This window comes from Zea mays, chromosome 10 (assembly GCF_902167145.1).
Source record: "Zea mays cultivar B73 chromosome 10, Zm-B73-REFERENCE-NAM-5.0, whole genome shotgun sequence".
Lineage (NCBI taxonomy): Eukaryota > Viridiplantae > Streptophyta > Magnoliopsida > Poales > Poaceae > Zea > Zea mays.
This window is the reverse complement of record NC_050105.1, coordinates 139338514-139360498: the sequence shown is the minus strand read 5'-3', so window position 1 is coordinate 139360498 and position 21985 is coordinate 139338514. Positions and strand designations below refer to the sequence as shown.

Here is a 21985-nt window from a genome sequence, read left to right as displayed (position 1 = left end):
GCACCGGACGGTGTCCGGTGTGCACTGGACTGTCCGGTGCGCCCGACGACAGAAGGCAAGGATGGCCTTCCAGATTTGTTCTCAACGGCTCCTAGCTGCCTTGGGGCTATAAAAGGGACCCCTAGGCGCATGGAGGAGGACACCAAGCATTCCTACAACATCTCTAAGCACCAAGACATTGATCTCGCGCATTCGATTCATTGTGATAGCATATAGAGTTCTTGTGGAGTTGTGTACTCTTTGAGTTGTGTTGCGAGCTCTTATTGCTGCTTGTGTGCGTGTTGCTCTGATCTTTTGAAGTCTTGTGTGCGTTGTTCATTCCCTCCCTTACTCCGTATTTCTTTGTGAATCTTAAGTGTAAGGGCGAGAGACTCCAAGTTGTGGAGATTCCTCGCAAACGGGATATTGAAAGGCAAAGCAAAACACCGTGGTATTCAAGTGGGTCTTTGGACCACTTGAGAGGGGTTGATTGCAACCCTCGTCCGTTGGGACGCCACAACGTGGAGTAGGCAAGCGTTGGTCTTGGCCGAACCACGGGATAAACCACTGTGTCCTCTCTGTGTTTGATCTCTTGTGGTATTGTGTTTTGTTGAGACTCCTCTCTAGCCACTTGGCAATAATTGTGCTAACACTTAACAAGTTTTTGTGGCTATAAGTTTAAGTTTTACATGATCACCTATTCACCCCCCCCTCTAGGTGCTCTCAACTGGCGTCGCACCACCGCCCAAATCTACCCCTGCCATTACATCTTCTTCCAAACTATACAACTTCCTCAACCTGATTCCTTTTCTTTTCTTATTCATAGGCGAAGGCGGAGCACCTCCCTAGCCAATTTACAGCAACCACCTGAGCGGCAAGCGCTATGTGCTGAGTGCTTCTCCTCTATTGTGAGTAATTGTTCCCGAACTTCTGATTCATTTTCCCTATTTGCCACAGCTCCATTGGATTGTTTTAAATGTTACTACCCTAAAGTGCAAAAAATTAAAAGTTCCATTGGATTGTTTTAAATGTTACTATCCCTAAAGTGCGAAAAATTAAAAGACGAGTAGTATATCGTTATATTTGTAAAGTGGCCCGGGGCGTTATTTTTACGGAGCTCCGCCACTCGATGTTGTTGCCTATCACTATCTCGTACATTTTAAATATTATTTGAGCTGGCTTCGATGTCAAACTGGTCTTAGGCTTCGATTGATTTACCTAGTACTAGATTTGATAAGTGTACATCACCGCTCATCGTTAGCCTTAGTTAGATCAAGTTATGTATCTATGCCCCTTTATAGTACGAACAAAAAAAATATGTCGCTAATCTATTTATCCATCAACTTTATTGATATTTAGAACTATTTGATTCTTAACCCTCTCACTCGTCCTTTTAAAACGGAAATTGAATACATCATAGGAGCACGAAATCTTTATATGCTCAATTAATCACTATTATTGTGATCTAACTTTTATTGTCTCTATATAATACATGTTAGTCACAATAATTTAGTGTTGTTGGACTTGAGGACCACACGGTTTAACGTGTGACAGAATAATTCAGGCACCTACTGCACTGAAAACATGATTCCAGCTCTACTATTAAAGTTTGTCCTGCCAGAAAACTTGGTGATGACTGATGACTATTGATGCCAGTAGACAAAACATGTGCGGCGTGACAGTGACAATTTTGTGCTATATTTGCGCAAAATCACAATAATAAAGCGGTTCGGACTGTTTCAACATTTATTCTCCATTATATCTGACAGCTCAGTCAGAACTCTGTGACATTTTTCCATTTTTCTTGCCTTGTCTTCCTCTTGTACTTTCGGCACAGACACATTCATTGGCAGAAAATAATGGGGAGACGCAAGTGCTGTCTGTGTGTGTGTGGTGGTGGGGGGCAGAACCGCACAAGTAACCGTTGATGCGTTTTGTGTGCAGCACCAAACTTGGAACCAAATTAGTGGTCTAATCAGAACGTTTAGTTGGCATACAGTTCCATGTTTTTGCTTGAGAAGAAATGCTGTGACTGCAACTGCATTCTACACAGCCGGCGAGCTTTTCATGATCAGAACATCAGGTTCAGAATAGTTAGAGGATAGATAGGTCAACTTGATTCTGTACATTGCGCGCTAAACGAAAGCTGGCAAGAATCTTAAGTTTACAACTCGTGAATTCTGAGCAAAGACATTGGATGACGATTAGTCCTAGTTTAGATTTGTGTGAAAGGGATCATATGACATCATAGCCATAACCAGACAATGTGCATCCGGAGAAAAAGGTAGTCCCAATATTGTACTTTCTATTTACCCACTTTGCACAATGTATGTTTTTTATGTCAAAATCTGTGCTGGGTTCAGTCTTATATCTTAACAAGGAGATTATATCTCCATTATGTGAACTATCTCCCCCCAATGAATACCCAAAAAGAAAATGGAACCCAAAGTCCACCAGATTCACAGGGCAAACGGTAAGGCAGTCGCAAGATTTGCCGATCACGTCAATAATCATTCTAACTCTCTATTCCACGTTATTGCTATTGTTTGCTGTCGTCCAGAGTCCAGTATGTCTTCACAGCAAGGAGGAGCTTCTCCCGGACGAGCGGACCATCTTCGTGATCCACGATCTGGCTATTCCATCTCATCCCGTCCGTGATGCTCTTTATCTTCACTAACATGTCCACGTCATCTCTGATGATGACCGTGCCCTCTGGCCTCAGAATTCTGTCCATTTCGAGCAGAATGTTGTCCGCCTCACATCTTGCAAAGCAGAGGATAATTGTCAGTCTTCAACAGAAATGTTATCTTGAAAAATGGATTGCAGCAATGACAATTGGTAGTTCCTAGATTAGAAGTTTACATAAAGCATAACCGTAAGGCTATTACATTGTGGCAGGACATTTTTTTTCGCTAAAATAGATAGAGAACAGCAGCAAACTACAGTTCTGCTGTGACAGACTGGATCGTAAATATGTTTTTACCTGCCATTGTACAGTGTAAACAGTGAATCCGCATGAATGAGGTCGTAGGTCCGGGGATAAGTGGACATGCCCTCACACCTGCAGTGAATTATGGAGACTTCTGATCAGGCACGGACGAATATATAACCGTCTACCACGGAGGAGCCATGTTTGCAGTACGACTACGTACCAGTCCTGGTAGCTTCCAATGAGGCCCCGCTCGTATATTGCCCCAAGGGTTGTTGAGTTCCCCACAGTAGGGACCATGTTCATGACCCACAAGGGATCATTCACCAATGCCGCAGCGAAGCCGCCAAACTTTGCATTCATATCGAGTAGGTTGCGGTACCGGCCTTTCTGACCAAGTTGCGCAATCACGGACTTGTAGTGCCCAACTCTCTTCTTCCATAACTCAGTATCTTCCACAAACATCTCTTCCGTGACCCCCTCGATGCTGCCACTGGCAATTCTGGGTGGCACTGCAGTGAGCCTCTCGGGCCATTTCTTCAACGCACCGCCGGCAACCTCCTTTAAGTCACTGACCTCTGGGAGTCGAGTTATACAAGCCTCCATCTTGTCATACCTAAAATTAATCACACGAACATGGTTAGTGATTTACCATAGAGTACCATGACTTCAACTGAAAATGGCTAGCATGGTGCTGTTCGTACCAGGCAGCATCTGGGTTTTGGTTAGAGCAGAAGGGTATGGACTTGCTAACTTTGTGGATGGCCTTGCAATGAATGTGGTTAGTAGGCTTCTGCCAGATAGCAATGTCGCCCGCCTCCTTGATCTTCTTCCAGCAGAGGCTCCTGGCAACTGCCTCAATGGCTTTCTGCTCTGCATCCAGGTCTTCTTTAGTCCTGTCCCACCCCTTCCAGTGTTTCTTCCAGTTGATTGGTGGCCCAGACAAAATCCAATAGCCTCCAGGCCGCAGGATACGATCAACCTCTATCAAGTACAGGCCATCTGCACGTACATCGGACCATGAAGCGACGGGGTAATCAGCTGAAGATAATGATCCCTTGTAGCATTGGGGGCGATACAAATTCAACATACCGTAAAGTTGCCACGGGATGAGGCAACGAGAGCAGTGCGCCATGTCAAAGGAACGTGCCGGATAGGTGAGCCGATTGGAGGCGAGGACACCAATCATCGCCGGCACACCACGCTCTAGTGCAAACTGAACCTGCGCCTCGTGGGAGTCTCGCGGGGCGAAGGACATGGCAAGAATGTCGCGTGACAGCAAGTAGGCCCCCCAGCTCGCCACCTGTACAAAGCAGCAAAATGAACCTGATCATCAGTTACCACACAGGTTTAGTTCCCAAATCAAGGAGCACCACAATGGGAAAAAATCGCTATTACTGCAGGTCCTATGCATCGAACAATCAGATCAAAATGCCAAGGTCAAGCTGGCAACAGTCACAGCTGTAAGAGGGGACCCATTACAACGACGCCACAGCCAGCGGCATAAACAACAGATACACCTTCCTAACTTCCAATCAAGAATTCGATGATATCGCGATTGCAAATATATGGCTGAAAACGTTCTGATGGATTAGTGGTACGTTCTCGATACAGCTGCATAGAAAAAGACAAGCACGTAGATATCAACCATAGTTGGCAGCAGCATTATTAATTTATTATTGCAGAGATTTCAGATCTACTATACGCTTCAGCAGTGATCCGGCTTGGTCTGGTCTGTCAGTGGAAACAGCGTGTGACAGTTCACTGCGGCTTGACCGCCGTTGCCAAGTGAAGGGATTCGATGCTCTCTTATCGGGTCAGGCACGAGGTTTACCTGGGTGAGACCCGTTCACAGACACAAAAACCCTCTGACCCGACAAGCGGAGAAGGGATTGGAAACTTCCGACACCCGCAAAGCTAGCCAACGCCATTCCCGAGATCTCCGATTGCTGTTCTCCAAACTCTGACTGAAATTGACCTCGAATTTGTGCAGGCCTTGACAAGGCATTGTTGCGTGCACGTGATCATCATTTCACGAAAAATGGAGTGCGCGTTCGTGTACGATTGCGATCGAAGTGGCTTACCCCGCAGCCGGTGTCAAGCGCGGTGCGGATGGATCCGTCGTGGAGGGGGATAAGCTTGGCGATGTCGTCGATGTAAGCGCCGGCGCCGCGAGGGAACATGGTGCCGCCCCCGGGGAAGCGGAACCTGTCGCCGTCGACGCGGATCCAGTTCTGCACCGCCTTCTCGACGCTGAGCTCCTTGTGGGGCACGTTGGCGAACCAGGCGACGTCGCGGCTGGCCGGCCAGGGGAACGGGTTGCGGTAGCCCCTGGGCGCCGGCACGAGGCAGCGCAGGCGCTCGCCGTCCGCGGGGCAGTGGCGCTCGCGGTAGACGAGGCGGTCCCGCGGGAACCGCAGGGAGCGCTCCACGTCCTCGCAGGGCGTGTACTCGGAGTACTTGGCGGGGCACGCCTCGTAGCTGCGCTGGCGGAGCGCGGCCTCGGACTCCATCCCCTCCGCCGTGTGGTGCGCGGCGAAGTCGAGCGGCCCCGCGGGGGGTGACGAGGGGGCGGTCGTCAGGGCGGGGGAGGCGCAGGACACGGCGGTGGCGATGGAGACCGAGGAGGAGGAGGTGGCGCCGCCGGCGGCGGGGCCAGCGGAGAAGCCGCCGTGGTGCCAGATGCCGAAGAGGTAGGACAGCGAGCAGAGGACGGCCACGGCCGCGAGGTGGAGCAGCGACGGGCGGCGCGCGGCCGCTGCCGCCGACGAGAGGTGCAGCTTCGCGGCGGTCGCGCCTACCGCCATGGCGTTGGCGGCCCTGCTGCTGCTTCTCTCCCGGTCTCGGCTGGCTACCTGCTGCTTTTCGTGTGATGCGCTCACTTAAAGCGCACGGCAGTCTCCTCGGATTGGGGTGCCCGGGATTAGGTGGAGGCCGAGACAGGGGGAGGTCGGGAAAGGGAGGCGCACCGCATGTGCGTTCGATTTGATTACCACGGCCACGGGTGGAGGTGGAGAGACGGAGAGGTGTCAGGTGTGCTTATTTATGTGGAGGAGGAAGGAAGCGGCTGCTGGTGGTTTTATTTTATTTTTAATTTTAATTTTTGGCATGCAAACGGTCGCGCTTTGGGGACACCTGGCCTGGTCTAGTGTTCTCGTGGAAACTGCGGCAACTGGAGCGTGGCTGGCCTTCGGATTGCCACGGGTGTCGTCGATCCGGAAGCGTGACAGTTGTGATGAATTGGGTTTTGGTAAACATTAACTCACTGTAGTTACTGTCGGATCGTTTTAGTTGACCACATCTCCGTCGCCATCGGCTGACCTGAAACGAAATCGCAGTGCTTGAACTGCGCCTGGCCATGTTGGTAATCAAGAATTCTAGAGACGGTGGCTTCGTATGATGTCGTGATTGTAGGAGAAGCTTCAAAAAGGAGAGGATACCGGATCTTCTACGTTCATGTGGTGAGTTACAAGACTACAAGTGTGCAGATTATTGCCTATTTCGTCTCGGTCTGCCAGTGATTTTGCATTTTGCTACGCTTTGATCGGTCGATCTACGCAGAGATATTTGTCCCTTTGGATTCGCGCATTTCGAGGATAAGCTAAACGCATAATAGAACTGTTCCATTATTAAAAACTGGAATGTAGCCGCTCTGGTCTATTTGACTCTCCAGCCAAACGTCCGTGCATGAATCTATATCCCCCGTGTCTAGAGATGACAATGGAGCCCCAATTTCCTGCGAGGAATTCGCCATCTCCATTCCTCATGGGAACGGTTAAACTTGCACATAATGATTGTTTTCGTGTACTAGTTAATGATAAAAATATATAATTACTTTGTCAAAAAATCAATCATTACACAAATGTATTTATTTTAATATACACATAAATATTTCTTACATCTAACAACTTGTATAGGTAAAAATGTTTTACATTAATAACGATAAATATATGTACTAAATATAATTTAAATGGAGATAGCGATTCCTGTCAGGATTTATTCCTGCGGGGAGACGAGAAAGAAATGACCCTCCTAAATGTTTATAGGGATCCTAACGAGGAATTATTTTTTTTTTGTCACGAAAACGGGCATGGGGAGCAACTCTTTCACGAGTAATTCAATATTGCCATTCCTACCGGTGTACTTGCTTTCGTCTCCATCCTTCCAGCATTCGTCGCTATCGAGATGTCGACATCGGCAGGAAGACCGAGCGGTTGACCGCGGCTAGGAAGAGTGCAATGGCTCGACAGTCGACACCGGGCCTGTTTGGTTCAGCTTTTTTCTGACCAGCTTTTCTGAGAATCTGGCTGTGTAGAGAATCTGACTGTGAGAAGAATTTGAGTATTATGTGGATTACGTGCGGAGCAAGATGAAGTGGTCTAAAGGATTCAGGATCTAGAAAGCAACAGATTCCTACTATCATGACGATTCGACCGATTTTGTGTTTATGTTGATTTTTGACGGTTTTTACCAAAGCGATTCTTATAGAAGCTGGCTGAAAAGCTGGGGCGTTTGGCGATCTGCAGCAGCTTTTGGTGACCAGAAGCTGGAAAAAACCCAAACAAACAGGGGCCATCGACGGCTGCTTCCGCCCTATGCAGTTTAATTACCATGTACCTATGAGCTAGAGTTATGCATATGTTAGCAGATACTTGCTGTGTGATATGTGCACAGGAAGTTTCAGTATCATGCTCGTACCAACTGGTTCCTCTAAACTTACCGCACTGCATTCTGAGCTGTATTCCACTGTTGACATAATTGTGTGTGTGTGTGCGTGTTTTTTTTTTTAGAAATTTCTGCGCTGGATGGTAATATGGTACTAATACCTTCTATGAATATCTTATTTATGCTTGACCCGTCAACTGTCTGTGTGTCAGATTCCAGACTATTACAAACAACGAGGGAGCAGACTAGCAGATGCAGCATGGCCGTCCAAATACGCTTCTTCAGAATCAGATGTTTATATGCACCTCCAGTCCAGTTCCAGTCTGCAAGTCTAGCGGACGGACCAACAGGTGGCGGCGAAAAGCGGAGCAATTATTCTTCCCCGCTTACGACGGAACGGAGCTTGTACTTGTACGTAGCTTCGGGGCCCCGCAAAGAACAAATCCCCGAAGAGGCTATTTCCGTCCTACTGGCTATTTCCGACCGCATACGGACTTCTGGCGTTAAAAAAAACCTAGCTGGTAAAAGAAACGTACATTCAGTCATTCAGACAAAAGCAATGCAACATAGTTGGGCCCGTGCTGGGCCGGCTCTGCAGGCTATTACTTGCGTACGCTCGGATTGCGGTATGGGCTGCCCCGCAATGCATGGCCTGCGAACCGAGATGCACGGATGATGCACCTGGGCTGAATACGCAAGACCCGCTCAAGTGATTGCTGCAGCAGTTTCTCAACAAAACAGTGATTGGTTTTGTTGCAGCAAGGCAGCAACCGCTCTTGCAATTCTTTTTTGCTGTCTCGCAATAAGGAAATTGTTAAAGCGAAGTTGCGTGGTAAAAGCGTGTCTGGGTCTATTTTCGAATATTTGTGGTCCGCTAGTTCAATTTTAACTAAAACACGACAAATAGAAAAGAACGGAGAGAGTACAAAATAACAAGACAACCATTCTCATCCTCCGTTCCAAAGTACATCATTCTCATCCTCTGTTCCAAATAACATGTCTCTTTGGTGACCGTATCATATCAACTGTCTAAGATAGTTGCTATAATGCCTATTAATTTCGATACAATCATCACTTGTAAAGAGATATCTTTTGAGAGAGAGAGAGATTTTGAAGATGTGTCTATTTAAATAGCCACATGTTTCGCAACACTCTCTCCTAATCAGGTGGCGGATATAGGCCTAGGGCCAACCAGTTCGTGGTCTGAGGCATGATCTTTATATCTCTACTTATGTTTGTTGTCTTTTAATCAAAATACATTGATCACATCGGATATTTTTTTATGACTTTTCATTCCTCGAATTTTGTTACCGCTTATATATTCTGTTTAAGAGGATTAGGCCCCGTTCGTTTTATTCCGAGATTATATAATCTGGCTTGTAGATTATATAATTATATAGTGACATATTTATGGCTTATCGTAGTCTAGGTATCTATATTATATAGTCCAACTAATAATATGTGTTGTTTGTTTGTCTCTTAACTTATTTAATATGAATTATATAATCTCGAGTCAAAACAAATAGGGTCTTAGACAGGTGGTGAGGAAAATCATTCCATTAGTTTAAAGCCGAAAATAGAATTAGCCATGACTATGCAACTGACCAGCACCTCCAAGGCTACAACCAAAGTCAAATTGAGTGGTCGTGCGGTGGGAGTGTAAAATAAAGCCATCACGGGGAAGTGGATAGAGCTGCCACAGACAGGCCCACAGGGGACTGGGTCCCTCGGTGCTGACATGGATCCACGTCCACTGGCCTAAGCTGCGTGGTCACGCATGATTAGACCAGCATATGGGGCCTGAGGTATTGTCTTGGCGATGCCAAACGTGGAGTGTGGGAGAGGGGAAGGAAGAGAGATGCCTTTCTCTAATTCTCTACCTAAACAAACACTCGCTCTAATTCTCTGCCTAATCAAACACTCGGCCGATGAGTGAAGTATGTTTTTGGACGATAACCTCTGAACCCTTATCGCTAGCTGGTCGTCACCGTCCAATCTGCAACAGTCGAATCTGCAACGATCGAAGGATAGTGCGCATGACGTAACTCGTGAACAGGCAAGATACAATGAAGGGGATTTTTTTAGTCAAGCCAAAAAATCACCCTAAGGTAGAATTGAACTCAGGATCTAAAGATGTTACTCGAAAGCCTTAACTATTACGCTACGTACCATTTCGCGCCTAAGCAAACTCTCGCCCTTGCATTCCTTTACAAGCATAAGCTAGAATTAGCTGCCCCAAAAATGCTTATATTCACATGCATGGCAAGACATACTAATAAACATGGCCATGTGCCAAATTAAACAAGAACTCAATTGCACACGAAAAAAAATGGGCCGAGACTTATCCGAAAGGTAAGAGAACTCAATTCGAAGAGAAGTTGGCACCAAGCATTCGTATGGCAGCCGGTCGACGGACGCATGCGGCCGGCCGCACGCACGCGTCACGCGTGTACGCTGCTCCAGCCTTATCACCTATCAGTTCCCCATGGCAAACGATGCCGATTAGCGACCCCGTGCCGTCGTGATCCATCCAGCGGAGAAGAAGAACAAGCCACTTGCGGCGGACCTGCCTGCATTCTCCCCTTCCAGAGCGCCACCTGCCCGGCCCTTGCTGGCCACCCTGAACGAGCACAAGCGTCTCGCTGTCCGGAACCGATCGTTCCAGGCCTCGGCGCTAGCTAGCTGGTGGCGTTGGCATCAGAACCCCTGGCGGGCCTCGTCGCTAGTCTGCAGCCCTGCAGATGATTGATGCGAAACGCGCGCGACATCTCCTCTCTGTGTGTCGACAACGACGCGGCCAGTGAAGTTTTAGAATCTACCCCGTGCAATCAGAGGCGTCTCGCTTTCGTGCTAGCTCTTCTTTTCCGTGACGAGATCTTGATTGGTTTGGTTTGGGCCCTTCTGGTTGCAAAAGGGCAGCTAGATTTGCTGTGGAAGGAAAGTGCAGCCGATGAGTTGTTGATCCTGGCAGACATGCCGACCGGCGTGGACACCTGCTTCTGATACGCTGTTGCTTTCGGTCTGGCCCTGCCTGCCAGGAATTTTCACTGCTATCGAATCGAATTACAGTGTTGTGGCATGCCCATCTGTGGTTGTAAGGATTATCCATGATATTTTTAAGGATTATCCATGGTACTTGGCTACTTGCCACCGCACTACGGGCACTACTGTACATACGAAGCACTTCATGTAGCCGAGATACAGATACCAGAGCCACAATGACAGCAAATCCAGGCGACGCCGAACTGATTGTCCCCCAACTCCCTCCATCGCCACGCACCTCGCTGCTACTGATGATCTTTAGCCAAAACAGCGGACGACATGGCCATGATCTCCCACAGCGACAATATCCACTTGAGCCAGTTTCCTTGTCCAGAGAGGCAGAACCCATCTGATCTACCTAAAAAGCGCGCTATTTTTATACGGCCACCACCAGGTCAGAGTCAGCAAGGCATCCGGCGCATACAGCATACTTCTCTCCTCCGTCGCAACTCGCAACTCCCGTCCCACAAAGACCCTTTTTTTCCAAGTCTCACCTCCACACCTCCGCCTCTCTTTCTCTTGAGTCGCCTTCCTCTTGTTCTCCACCCACACGCGTGGCAACGGGAGAGCAGCCCATGCATGGTCTTGGTCTCTTGCGCTTGCCCCTTGCTCCTTGGGGAGCAAGTAGGTTGAATTGAAGAAGAAGCGGCCGACCGACGGTTATCAAACTGTCGCTAACCGCATAGAGAAGAAAGGCATCCATCCTACACAGCTCCTCTCGCATTGCGCGCGTCGAAATCTTGCAGTTCCGATGGGGGTGGGCGCGTCGAGCGTGGGGGCGGCGGAGGGGTGCGGCCGGGGGTGGGGGCCGCGGCACACGTCGCTGGGCGACATGCCGGAGAGCTGCGTCGCGGCGGTGCTGCTCTACCTCGACCCGGCCGAGATCTGCCAGGTGGCCTGCCTCAACCGGGCGTTCCGGGGCGCGGCCTCCGCCGACTGCATTTGGGCCGCCAAGCTGCCCGCCAACCACAGGTACCTCGCCGCGCTCGCGGCCGCGGCAGACGACGACGACTGCAGCTGCGGCTGCGACGGCGTGGCGGCCGAAGGCAGCTGTTCCACTGTGGCGATCAAGAAGGAGCTATACGCGCGCCTCTGCCGGCCCACCCCGTTCGACGGCGGTACCAAAGTAATCTCTCTCTTTTTCTTTTATTTAGTCGTTTGCAATTATATTGTGATAAAAACACTATTTTGCACTTTAATGTTCGTAAAATAAAGGTTAAATATATAGAAATAAAGTAAGCTGCTGTGCTGGAGATAGCTTGATGCTTTTGCTTTTGATAGATGCCCCATGATTTTGGTGCGAGATGGTCTAACTAAAAGCAGTTATTCGAGTAGGAGTTCTGGATCGAGAAGAAGGGAGGTTTCTGCATGTCCATCTCCTCAAAGGCTATGTCGATCACAGGAAGAAATGATCGGAGGTATTGGAGCGACCTGTCCACAGAGGAATCAAGGTACTTTGCTTTTGTTTTCATTTTCCCCCCATAGTAAGGCCCCGTTTCAATCTCACGGGATAAACTTTAGCTTCCTGCTAAACTTTAGCTATATGAATTAAAGTGCTAAAGTTTAGTTTCAATTACCACCATTAGCTCTCATGTTTAGATTATAAATGGCTAAAAGTAGCTAAAAAATAGCTGCTAAAGTTTATCTCGCAAAATTGGAACAGGGCCTAAATGTACTCATTAGGAGGTTAAGGCACTGTTCCAATCTCGCGAGATAAACTTTAGCAGCTTTTTTTAGCTACTTTTAGCCATTTGTAATCTAAACAGGAGAGCTAATGATGGTAATTGAAGCTAAACTTTAGCACTTCAATTCATATAGCTAAAGTTTAGCATGAAGCTAAAGTTTATCCCGTGAGATTGAAACGAGGCCTAAGATCGCATTCCATGAACCTGTCACTGTCAGCGTCGTCGTGAGAAAAATGGAAGCGATGAACTTTTACACGATCTATACTCGTTATTCTTAACAGTCATACTCATTATTCTTTTCCGGTGAACATTTAATGTGTTTCTTTCGTTAATGAATTGGTTGAACATCTCTTTTCCTGGTACATATGTGTTTCTTTCACATACCTACCCAACAAAGGTCTATGGTTTTATTTTCCCAGTAGGGTGCATTTAGACGTCCTCAACGCCGGACAACTTAATTATCCAGATTGTCAGCGCCAATTGACAAATTAGCAAGCCAATGAAGTTCTTTTAGTGACCGATATTTATTTTTTAAGGCTTTGTGCTATGTTACTGAGCATTCATGGTGCTATGTTATCTTTCGTGCTATTGTACATGTACAAAATCCTGAAGCAAATCAGCATGGTGCAAACAACGAAAGTCACGTCAGCAGCCCCGGTCCTATGATTTTGAGGGCTCCAGAAGGGCCCTCTAAACTATATAAACAATTCTATGATACATATAAATATATATATGTTCTAACTTTACATACAAAATAAAAACAAAAACATTAATATATTTAATGTAACATGTCAAATAATTATTAAGAAATAAAGCCGATCAAAATAACAATATATTTATAGCTTGGATCTACTATGATTACCTTAATGAAGAATAGAACTCTATGACACAATTGCTTCTCATGTATAATATGTAATTATTTTTTAAAGAATATGTAATTATGTATCATGTATAATATGGAATGCGAATAATATGATCATGTGCACAACACAACACTGAAACTAATTTTAAAAATATCTAAGAGACTTAGACGCTAGCAGGTAATTCTAATATTCTAATTCACCAAATATGTAAGACGCTAGCAGTAATAGGTAATTCACCAATCAAATATTTAAATCACTAATTCACCATTCTCCGATTCACGTATTCACCATCGACCAAATTAGTGAATGGATGGGACTGCTCTCACGTATCCACCTGGCTTGGGTGTGGCCGCCTGCCCGCCTCCACGCATGGGCCTGGTCGGCTGGCCTGCTGGTGCTGGCCGATGGGCAATGGATGGGACTCTGGCCGTGGCTGTCTGGCGGATCGCGGTGGTGGTCTGGGCGTCTGGTGGATCGCGGCTACGGCCTGCGGTTGGCGTCCGACGATTAGAGATTCAGAGATCGCTGCTGGCTGCGGCGTGCAAGGTCAGATATTTGGTAAATTGGTGATTGAGTCATAGACGGCGGGGCCTTATATCTACTATCTATTATATATTGGGCCCCTCTCCATTCTGGGCCTCCGGCGGTCGCATCTGTTGCATGGGCCTAAGGCCGGCCCTGCACGTCAGTGTCATCGGAAAGACTATTATATATCTTCAGTCTGACGTCTACTGAGGCATATTATTGGTTCTGATGTGATTTGGTTTACTGTACTTACATGACTTGCCCGTCGAGTACATTTATAGTTCTCGTACTGTTCTTGCATGTCATCAGCAAAGCACCCAACAACCACGTTACCACCTTTAACACCTGAATGATAGATAGCATTGTTATACATTGCAGATTTCACAGCGTTGCCTATCTTCGGCAGATCTGGTGGCTAGAGGTGGATGGTGAGATCGACTTCTGCTTCCCCGCCGGATCATACAGCCTATTCTTCCGGCTCCACCTGGGCCGGCCGCGCACGCGCCGAGCTCGCCGCCGCGGTGGCTCCGACAACGACATCCACGGCTGGGACATCAGGCCGGCGCGGTTCCGGCTCTCGACCTCGGACCACCAGCAGCACACCACCGCGTCCGAGGCTCACGCTCGCCTAGCTAGCCCCGGAAGATGGGTCCTTTACCACGTCGGCGACTTCGCCGTGTCGAGCCCAGACGAGGTGACGGAGCTCAGGTTCTCCATGATGCAGATTGACTGCACGCACACGAAAGGCGGCCTGTGCGTTGATTCGGTCTGTATATACCCCAAGCGTCACGGCGGGTACGAGGAGGACTGCGTGTTCTGCCAGAAGATCTTGTAAGAGCGCTTGGATCCCTTGGCCAGCCTGTTTCTTCTTCTTCTTCTTCCTTTCGGGATGTTCTCTGTCCAAAAGGGTAGTGCGCATATTCTCTTTTATTTTTCTTCTTCTTCTTTCTGAGAGATTTTGCATGAACATTCACTTTTTTTTGGGGGGGGGGGGGGGGGGGGGCAAGGTCTTATTCTGTATTTAGTTTTGGTAGTGTCAGTAAGTAGGGAGGTCAGGAAGTAGATAGTAGGTAATAGGATTATAGCGATTTATGATTGGGGCGATTGAGACGTGTGTGTTGAAATTGAAACAGGTGTTTCATTACATGTACATAGATCTTGTGTTTATACATTATTGGAGACGTATGCTTCCAGTCCGTTTCACTTGATTTTGCCTTCGCAAGTATTCGATCGAGGGCCAAGTCTCCCATGTCGCTGAACTACGGGGCTTTTGTCAATTATCAGTGCACGCCGCATGGACCGCAACTGCAGCTTTCTGGAATTGCTGTGCCCACTTCAATAGCAAGTGACCAAGTGTTCGTGAGAATTCTCTGTCTTCTCAGGCACCTTTGCCACCTCGCCACCCCAGCGTCAAGCACACAAGCGCTGCAGCATCCGATCTCTCGGCAACGAGTTAACGCGCCGACCACCCCCTCCGCCGCTCTCTGCTCTGCATGTGCGATGTGGGCTGCAAGTGGAGATTTTTTTTTTTTGCGTGGGCCGTTTTTTCGCCACCGATTGAACGAAAACGTAACGTGGAGGTAAGGAAACCAAATTTACGTGGGCCGTTTTTTTCCCTCAACATCTGCATGAAACTTCAAAAAGCCGTAGCCATCGCACCGAAATGGCTAAGCTAGTTTCTCTAGTCTCGCTGCAAGCCTTCAGGCACTACTACTATATCATTGCTGCCTCTCTCTGAACTTGGTCTGCACCACTTGTTCTGAGGTAGTTCAGTATTGGCGTGCAGGCGATTACGGTTTCATCTTTACTAGAACATTAGGCGCCCCTTCGGGCGCCCTACAGTGGTTAAAGGCAGAAGATAATAACTACGTAAATGGCATGACCTAAAGAGAACCAGTTGCATTTCCAGCTATTCAATTTTAATATTTTCAGCATATACAGTCGTACAGGTGCAAAAATTGAACCCACCGCATACATGCGGATGCAAAAATAACAAAGCAACTTGATGAAAATAACAGTCGTACAGGTAAAAGTATAACACTCCGATATACTGTTTAACCACTTACAGACGGACCAACTGATTGTACACACTTTTGAAACAAAGGTTAGAAATTGTTGACTTGTTTAACTAATAAGGACAAAAGAATGCAATCACCAACACGATGAAAATACAGCTACAGCAAGACAATAGTCCAACAACATCAACACAGAAAGCACCTAAAAGCATCATCTCAGCATCGCTTATGAATTTTGTATTGTGGAATAGAACTATTAACTATGCAAATCAATCACCCCAGCATTCCATACTTCTGGAGATCAAAGGATGAAATCAGTGACACCATACTACTACACGATCGTATCACACCTATCATTATAGCATCCAAAGTTATCGTGACACAATGAATCTTTACGAATTTTCAGCAGAAGTGCAGAAGAGCAAGCATTCGACGTTCCAGAGCTTTACAATCCAACCGTTTGGTTAGCTAGATCTCTACAGCACTGACCGAAATCAAATCGACACGAGTGGCAGCGAATCAGCGGCTCAGCGCATGAGAACAGAGACACGGGCAGCGGTGTACATAGTGGCATCGACCTGAGACGAGGATGAGGTGCCGGCGGCGCTGTACTGAGCAGGCGTAGTAGAGTGGAACAGCCGGCACGGCAGCACCAGGAACCCAGCTCCGCCGGCCCCGACGGGAAACCGCCCCAAAGGCGCGGCAAACCACGCCGGCCTCCCCGTGGTGGCGCCGAAGGCGGAGGCATCACCCGCGAGCGGCGCGAGGGACCGCGGGAGTACCTCGCGGCTAACGCTGGGGGCCTGGCGGCGTCTGGTGGCGACCACAGCTGTTACACTTGTTGCTGCTAGCCATTGTGGGCGATAATCCATCTCGGAAGCAGCAATTGTGCTGAACAATTCATCAACAATTGTTTACTACTAATTTCCCTCGTGCTAGTGAGGGGGTGGTCTAGTGCGTCCTATACTATGTATATACTCTAATGATCTAATTTAAGATCCGCAACACTCGTCGACTGATCCACATCTCATCATCTCATCTCATTAAAGTACACAGTGTCATTGTCTAGTTTTTTTCCTAGACGCTGAAAGAGAGTGCCCTTATCTACGATTTTTTTCTTAAACGTCGAAAGTCTGGAGTAGCAGTGTCAAATTTACACTGGTTCAAGATTGAACAAACACTGCACGGATGTTGAAAGTCTGGAGTAGCAGCACCAAGTTTAGACTGGTTCAAGATTCAACAAAAAAAACAGAAGAGCTATCGCTCCTCAGTCCTGTCTCTCTTCTTCTCCATTTCCGACGAGCTTACAAGAAATTTTGGAAAGGTAGGCAGGTCAGGTGGTAAGGGCCGCAGGAGACACAAAGGCGAGCACGTGGCAGCGGGAAGTGGGGAGGAGGAGAAGGTCGCCGCAAGCGGTAGGGTCTTGCCGGAACTTGGCAAAAAATATCGAGTGTCTGCGGGCTCCAAAACAACCGAGAGCTAGTAGTATGCCCGCGCACGCTTCTTCCGCTCTAACAAGCTTAGCAAACCAATCTCTACATTATGGAGATGGCGGACACGGGACGACGGAAGCGAGGAAGAAGACAACAACGAAACGAACCTGGGAAGATGGCAGCGCGACGGCTGCCAGCGCCACTTGGTGTAGGACACCTCAGGGCGGCCGTTCTCGGCGCATCGGAAGCCGACGTCGAGGAACGGGCAGTCCCGGGAGTCATAGAGCGGGTACCCGCCGCCGCCAGCCCAGACCCAGTCCCCGTCGAACAGGTTGCACTCCTCCTCGCCGCCACTCCCCGCCGCCGTGACGGAGACCCCACCGGCCCAGAGCCTCCCGCGCGCGGCGGCCGAGCAGCGGAGCGAGGGGGCGCAGAGCAGCAGCAGCGCGGCGGCCGCCGCGGCCAGCCCCGCCAGCTCGGCCTTCTCCCGCCGCCCCTTGGCCGCCAGCCGCAGCAGGCGCTTCACCGGCGAGCCCGGCAGCATTGCCGCCGCCTGCCTGGTGTCTACCTCCGGGTCCGGGGATGAAGCGGACGGCAACTGCGATCCCGCGGCAGGACGGGGGCGAGCGCACGGGTTTCTCTCGCCCTGCACGAGCCCCTGCCTATCGCGTCGGCAACTGGCGTGGCTTGCCCAGTGGATCGTCCGACGAAAGCGATGGCGGTGCTGTGCTGCCTGCGGGCAAGTGGAGTAACTGGCGAAGAGAAGGCGGCGGCTGGCGGCGATGGAGGCGGAAGTGGCAGCCCAGATTTATGAGACGGCGATTGGAAGTGGGGCGAGCGAGCTGCTGGTGAGGGCGGTGGCGAAGGCCCGCAGGGATGGAGGCGGCCGGGTGCGACGGCTGCGGGTTGCGGCATGGGGCAGATCTAGAATCGGAGAGGGAGGGGGCAACGGGCTGACGCAACTCGTTCTGTGTATTCTGCTGGATTGAATGACCTATTCGGGTCCGAGCCCACGCCACGTGTTGGCGTGCGCTGCCTGCCGTGCGCGTGAAACGCGGAGATGGCTTCAATCGATAGTCTTTTAACTAAAGGTAATAGCTTATGTAGCTACTGTCGTCGGCACATCCTACGTGCAGACTCTATACCCGTACGGGTACATAATGCATATATGCATAATACAGTGAAAAAGCATAGTACAGTGAAAAAGCAACAATTTTTCGAATCAAATCCATTGTACTTCGTGGGCTTCAGGCAGCAATTATTCACGGGATTTACGCGCCTTTGGGAAACCGGAGCCAGGTCACGGAAACGTGGCAATAATATCCAAGCCCGTGTTTTGTGTTATAAAATATTGTATTTGTGATCAATCCAAGGGGTGCGACAGATTATTCTCAAGGGGTACATCCCTTGAGAACGCAACCTTTCACCTGTATATAAACAGAGTTCTCCCTGCAATAAAGAACACAACTATCATTTGCACTATTATCTTGAATCTCGTTTTCACTGAGTTACAACATGTTATCAGCACTGCTCGCGAGATCAGAGAAAAAGACTTGTGCTGAGTTCCTTGTTCTAATGAACATAGACTTGGGTCGCTACAGCAACCAACTGAGAAAGAGACCAAGCGATAAAAGGACACAGCATGCAACAACGGATTTTCTTGTAAGATATTATTCTTGAATTTTTGTTCATATTCAATGGCATCGTCTCCATGGACAAAGATGAGCGAACGGGTTTTCCTTGTAAGACTTACGTTTTGCATATGCGCGGGCGGTTGCTCCGTATGGGGCTGTTGGTCGCTAGACCGCGCACGCGCGCCGCGACGTACCGCGCTTCGGCCGGAGGCTGCGTTGGCCGAGGGCCGCACACCAGTGGCCTACCGCGAGGCCGAGCCCGGGGCTAGCCGCACTGCAGCCGGCAGTGCTACCCGCGCCGCCGCGGGGGGGGGGGGGGGGGGGGGGGGCACGCCCGAGGCTACCCACCGCCAAAGGGAGCGCCTGCACAACCGCCGCACTGCCCGGGCAGCCGAGCCCGCGCTCGTGCGCGCCGGTGAACGCGCCCGCGCAGCCGTGGTCGGGCCACCGTGCCCGCGTTGCCAGGGTCGCGCCTAGGCAACCGGGGGATGCGCCCGCGCTGCTAGGGGACGCGCCCGCGCCGGGCAGTCGCGCTGCCAGGGGCCGCCGGGGCCGCGGCTAGAGGCCGCCGCCGCCGGGGCCGGGGCTGGGAGCCGCGTCCGCCATGGGGCCGAGGCAGGGGCCGCGCCTGCGAGCCGCCAGGCCGTGGCGAGGCCACGCCGGCACATGTTCGGAGCCGCGCTCCGCGCGCGCCGGAGCCGGGGACGAGGGTCGCCGCGCTGCCATGGCCGCCCGCCCTGGCCGAGGGCCGCCTGGCTCGCGTGCTGGGGCCCGCGCCCGCCCTGGCCGCCCACCCTTGTCGATGGACGCCTGGCAGAGCCGCCGGAGGCCGCGCCCACGCGGAGTTGCGACGCCAGGGGCCGCGCCCTGGCCGCCGGTTGGTTTGGGTGGCCGGTTAGGGTTTCTAACCCTAGCCGCCACCCCCTCATGGCTTTGCTAAGATGGGCCTGATGGGCTGTCATGGCTTTGTTGGACCACATGGGCCATTTAGAACTCCAAATTTATTATTTTTTATCTCTGATTTTCTGCGATTACAATCAGACGAACATTGTGTTCATTTAAATTACTGTTTTTCAACAGTGCAGGTTGCTTGCTTCGTGCATGGCCTTCCCGGTTCCCGCTGTACCTGTACGCTAGGCCACCGCGCGGCAAGTAGTACTACGTTTCGATCCAGGAGCTGTCGATCGCGGAGGCGCCCGGCTGGCGCTCTGGGCCTGGCACTGGCAAACCGATCCGCAGCCGCAGTGGTGCGTGACCTGCAGCGAGCGGATTGCACTCTGCGAACGTACAGTGCTATGCAGGGAAAAGGCGAGGGAGGAGGCCGGTCGGTCGAGCTAGCAGATGCGGAGCAGCCTGGCGTCCATCGCGCGCGTCGTCGCCGCCACCGGCCGCAGCCGAGCCTGGTTGGTGGGGCATGCAGTTGCAGCTTTGAGGGCTGAGGTTGTCCAGTCACCAGTCAGTCAGTGTGTGGCCGCCGGCGCATGTTGCATTCAGCGCCAGCATGCATGATCAGAAATTCAGAATAGTCCAATGCGCATCCACTCGGCTCGGGGGCGGCGTCGCTGATTTTCTGTGACGTCCTTTTGGACCGGACGTGGACAGCCTGTGATTGCATGCAGTCAGGGTTTGCAAGTCCGTCCGGATGATGGCCATATATATTGTCACTGACTCCAACTCTCCAAGAGTCAAAGGGAGTTGCTTTCATGTACCCTCGATTCGCGCGGCAAGTTGCACCGGTTCCACCGCGCCACGCCGTGTCCCGCACGCGCGCGCGCGCGCGCGCGGTGATCAACTGATCACGCTCCAGCGACGACGACGACTCCACCGCTGGTGCCAGTGCCATGGCATGGGGCGGGCGGACGACCGTGGAACGACTCAACCGCGGTGTCGGCATGCAGGTGCAGTCTGTTCCTAGCTTGTCTGCAGTCGAGGCGACTCGGTAATCTTCCCCGCACGCCCGTTATCGAGGGTAGTAGGTCAGGCCAGGGCCAGGCATTGACACCGGCACAGGCAGGCAGATCAGAGTCCACACCGTACGCCACAGGCACGCACAATTATCTGTCTTTTTTTCTTTTCTTTTGGTAGCGAGCTGTAAAGCCGATTGGATGGGTCCGGGATCCACCAGCGAGGAAGACTGTTACGGGTTTACAGGAAAGTGGCAGGAGCTAGCGCAACTCGATCCCACTGCACCGGCCATATCGTTCTTGCAACAACTTGCACCTCGATCTAATAATCCGGAGGCACTAACAGCAGCGTAGCAGACTGCACCGCTGGCAGTGTGGGACGGACGACGTCCGGATCCGTGTCCATCCAGCTCAAGGCAAGGGACCATACTGCCGTGGAGTAGTAGCTCGCAGGCAGGCAGGCAGGCTTGCTCGATGAGCAATTGAGCACCAACACAAATAGGTTATGATGACATGATTCCAGCCCGGGAGCAGGCACGTAGGGCTGGTAGGTGCTGCAGAGAATAATCCTGCGCCTGCGCCCATGGGGGAGCGAGCTGTTGCCCAACTGCCAGCAGCAGCTCGCCTGATCCCTCAGCAGTCAGCACTGCCCTGCCCATGGCCATGCATGCAGGACAGAGGACACTACGTACCCGTCCGTCTACCCCCTTCCCCCCACCCCACCCCAAACGCAACAACAGGGGAAGAAACACCTGAAATGAAAAAGGTTAGGGTGTGTTTGGTTTGGCTTTTGACCCCTAAAAGCCAAAGAGCTAGATCTAGAAAGAAGCTTTTTCGAAAAAACGACTTTCTCGTAGTGCAAAATTGAAAGCACCATTAGACGTGCTTTTAGTGGCTTTCGGATGAAACTGTGAAAACATATATAGAAGAACTTTTAACTTTTAACGGTTTTAGTCCCTTTAATATTCTTCTAACCTAGTGAGGACAATGGGTAAGGTACCAAATGACCACACAAAGCCACACTCATACACACTAGAGAGAAAAAAAAATGTCTCATACTCATACCCACTACCTATCATGGGTACAAAATTACGCCATACTCTTACCCACCATGGATATCGGATATCCATTGGGTACCCATACCCAGTAACATTATAAGAGACATTGAGATAAGAGAGAACATGTCCACGCCCACCATACCGAATAGGTATAACAAATGACTCAATAAAATACACACGGGTATAAAAAATCGTCATACCCATATCCTGATAGGGTTTTTACCCATTGAGTATCGGTTTTCGGGTACCCATT

At 50.2% G+C, this 21985-nt stretch overlaps 2 protein-coding genes across 2 annotated transcripts; one reads left to right on the top strand and one right to left on the bottom strand.

The window, feature by feature from the left end:
* Positions 1-2177: 2177 nt before the first annotated feature.
* LOC103641954 (probable methyltransferase PMT15) lies at positions 2178-5952 on the bottom strand. The gene is made up of 6 exons (XM_008665253.4): positions 4993-5952; positions 4001-4211; positions 3613-3910; positions 3132-3524; positions 2963-3040; positions 2178-2741 (listed from the first exon to the last, which is right to left on the bottom strand). Exons 1-6 carry the CDS (start codon positions 5713-5715, stop codon positions 2519-2521), a joined length of 1926 nt encoding a protein of 641 aa, XP_008663475.1. The 5' UTR covers positions 5716-5952; the 3' UTR covers positions 2178-2518.
* A 3830-nt stretch (positions 5953-9782) lies between these two features.
* Positions 9783-14891, top strand: LOC103641953 (F-box protein PP2-A13). The gene is made up of 3 exons (XM_008665252.4): positions 9783-11741; positions 11951-12066; positions 14067-14891. The coding sequence occupies exons 1-3, from the start codon at positions 11367-11369 to the stop codon at positions 14521-14523; spliced, it is 948 nt and encodes a 315-aa protein (XP_008663474.1). The 5' UTR covers positions 9783-11366; the 3' UTR covers positions 14524-14891.
* The last annotated feature ends 7094 nt before the right edge of the window (positions 14892-21985 follow it).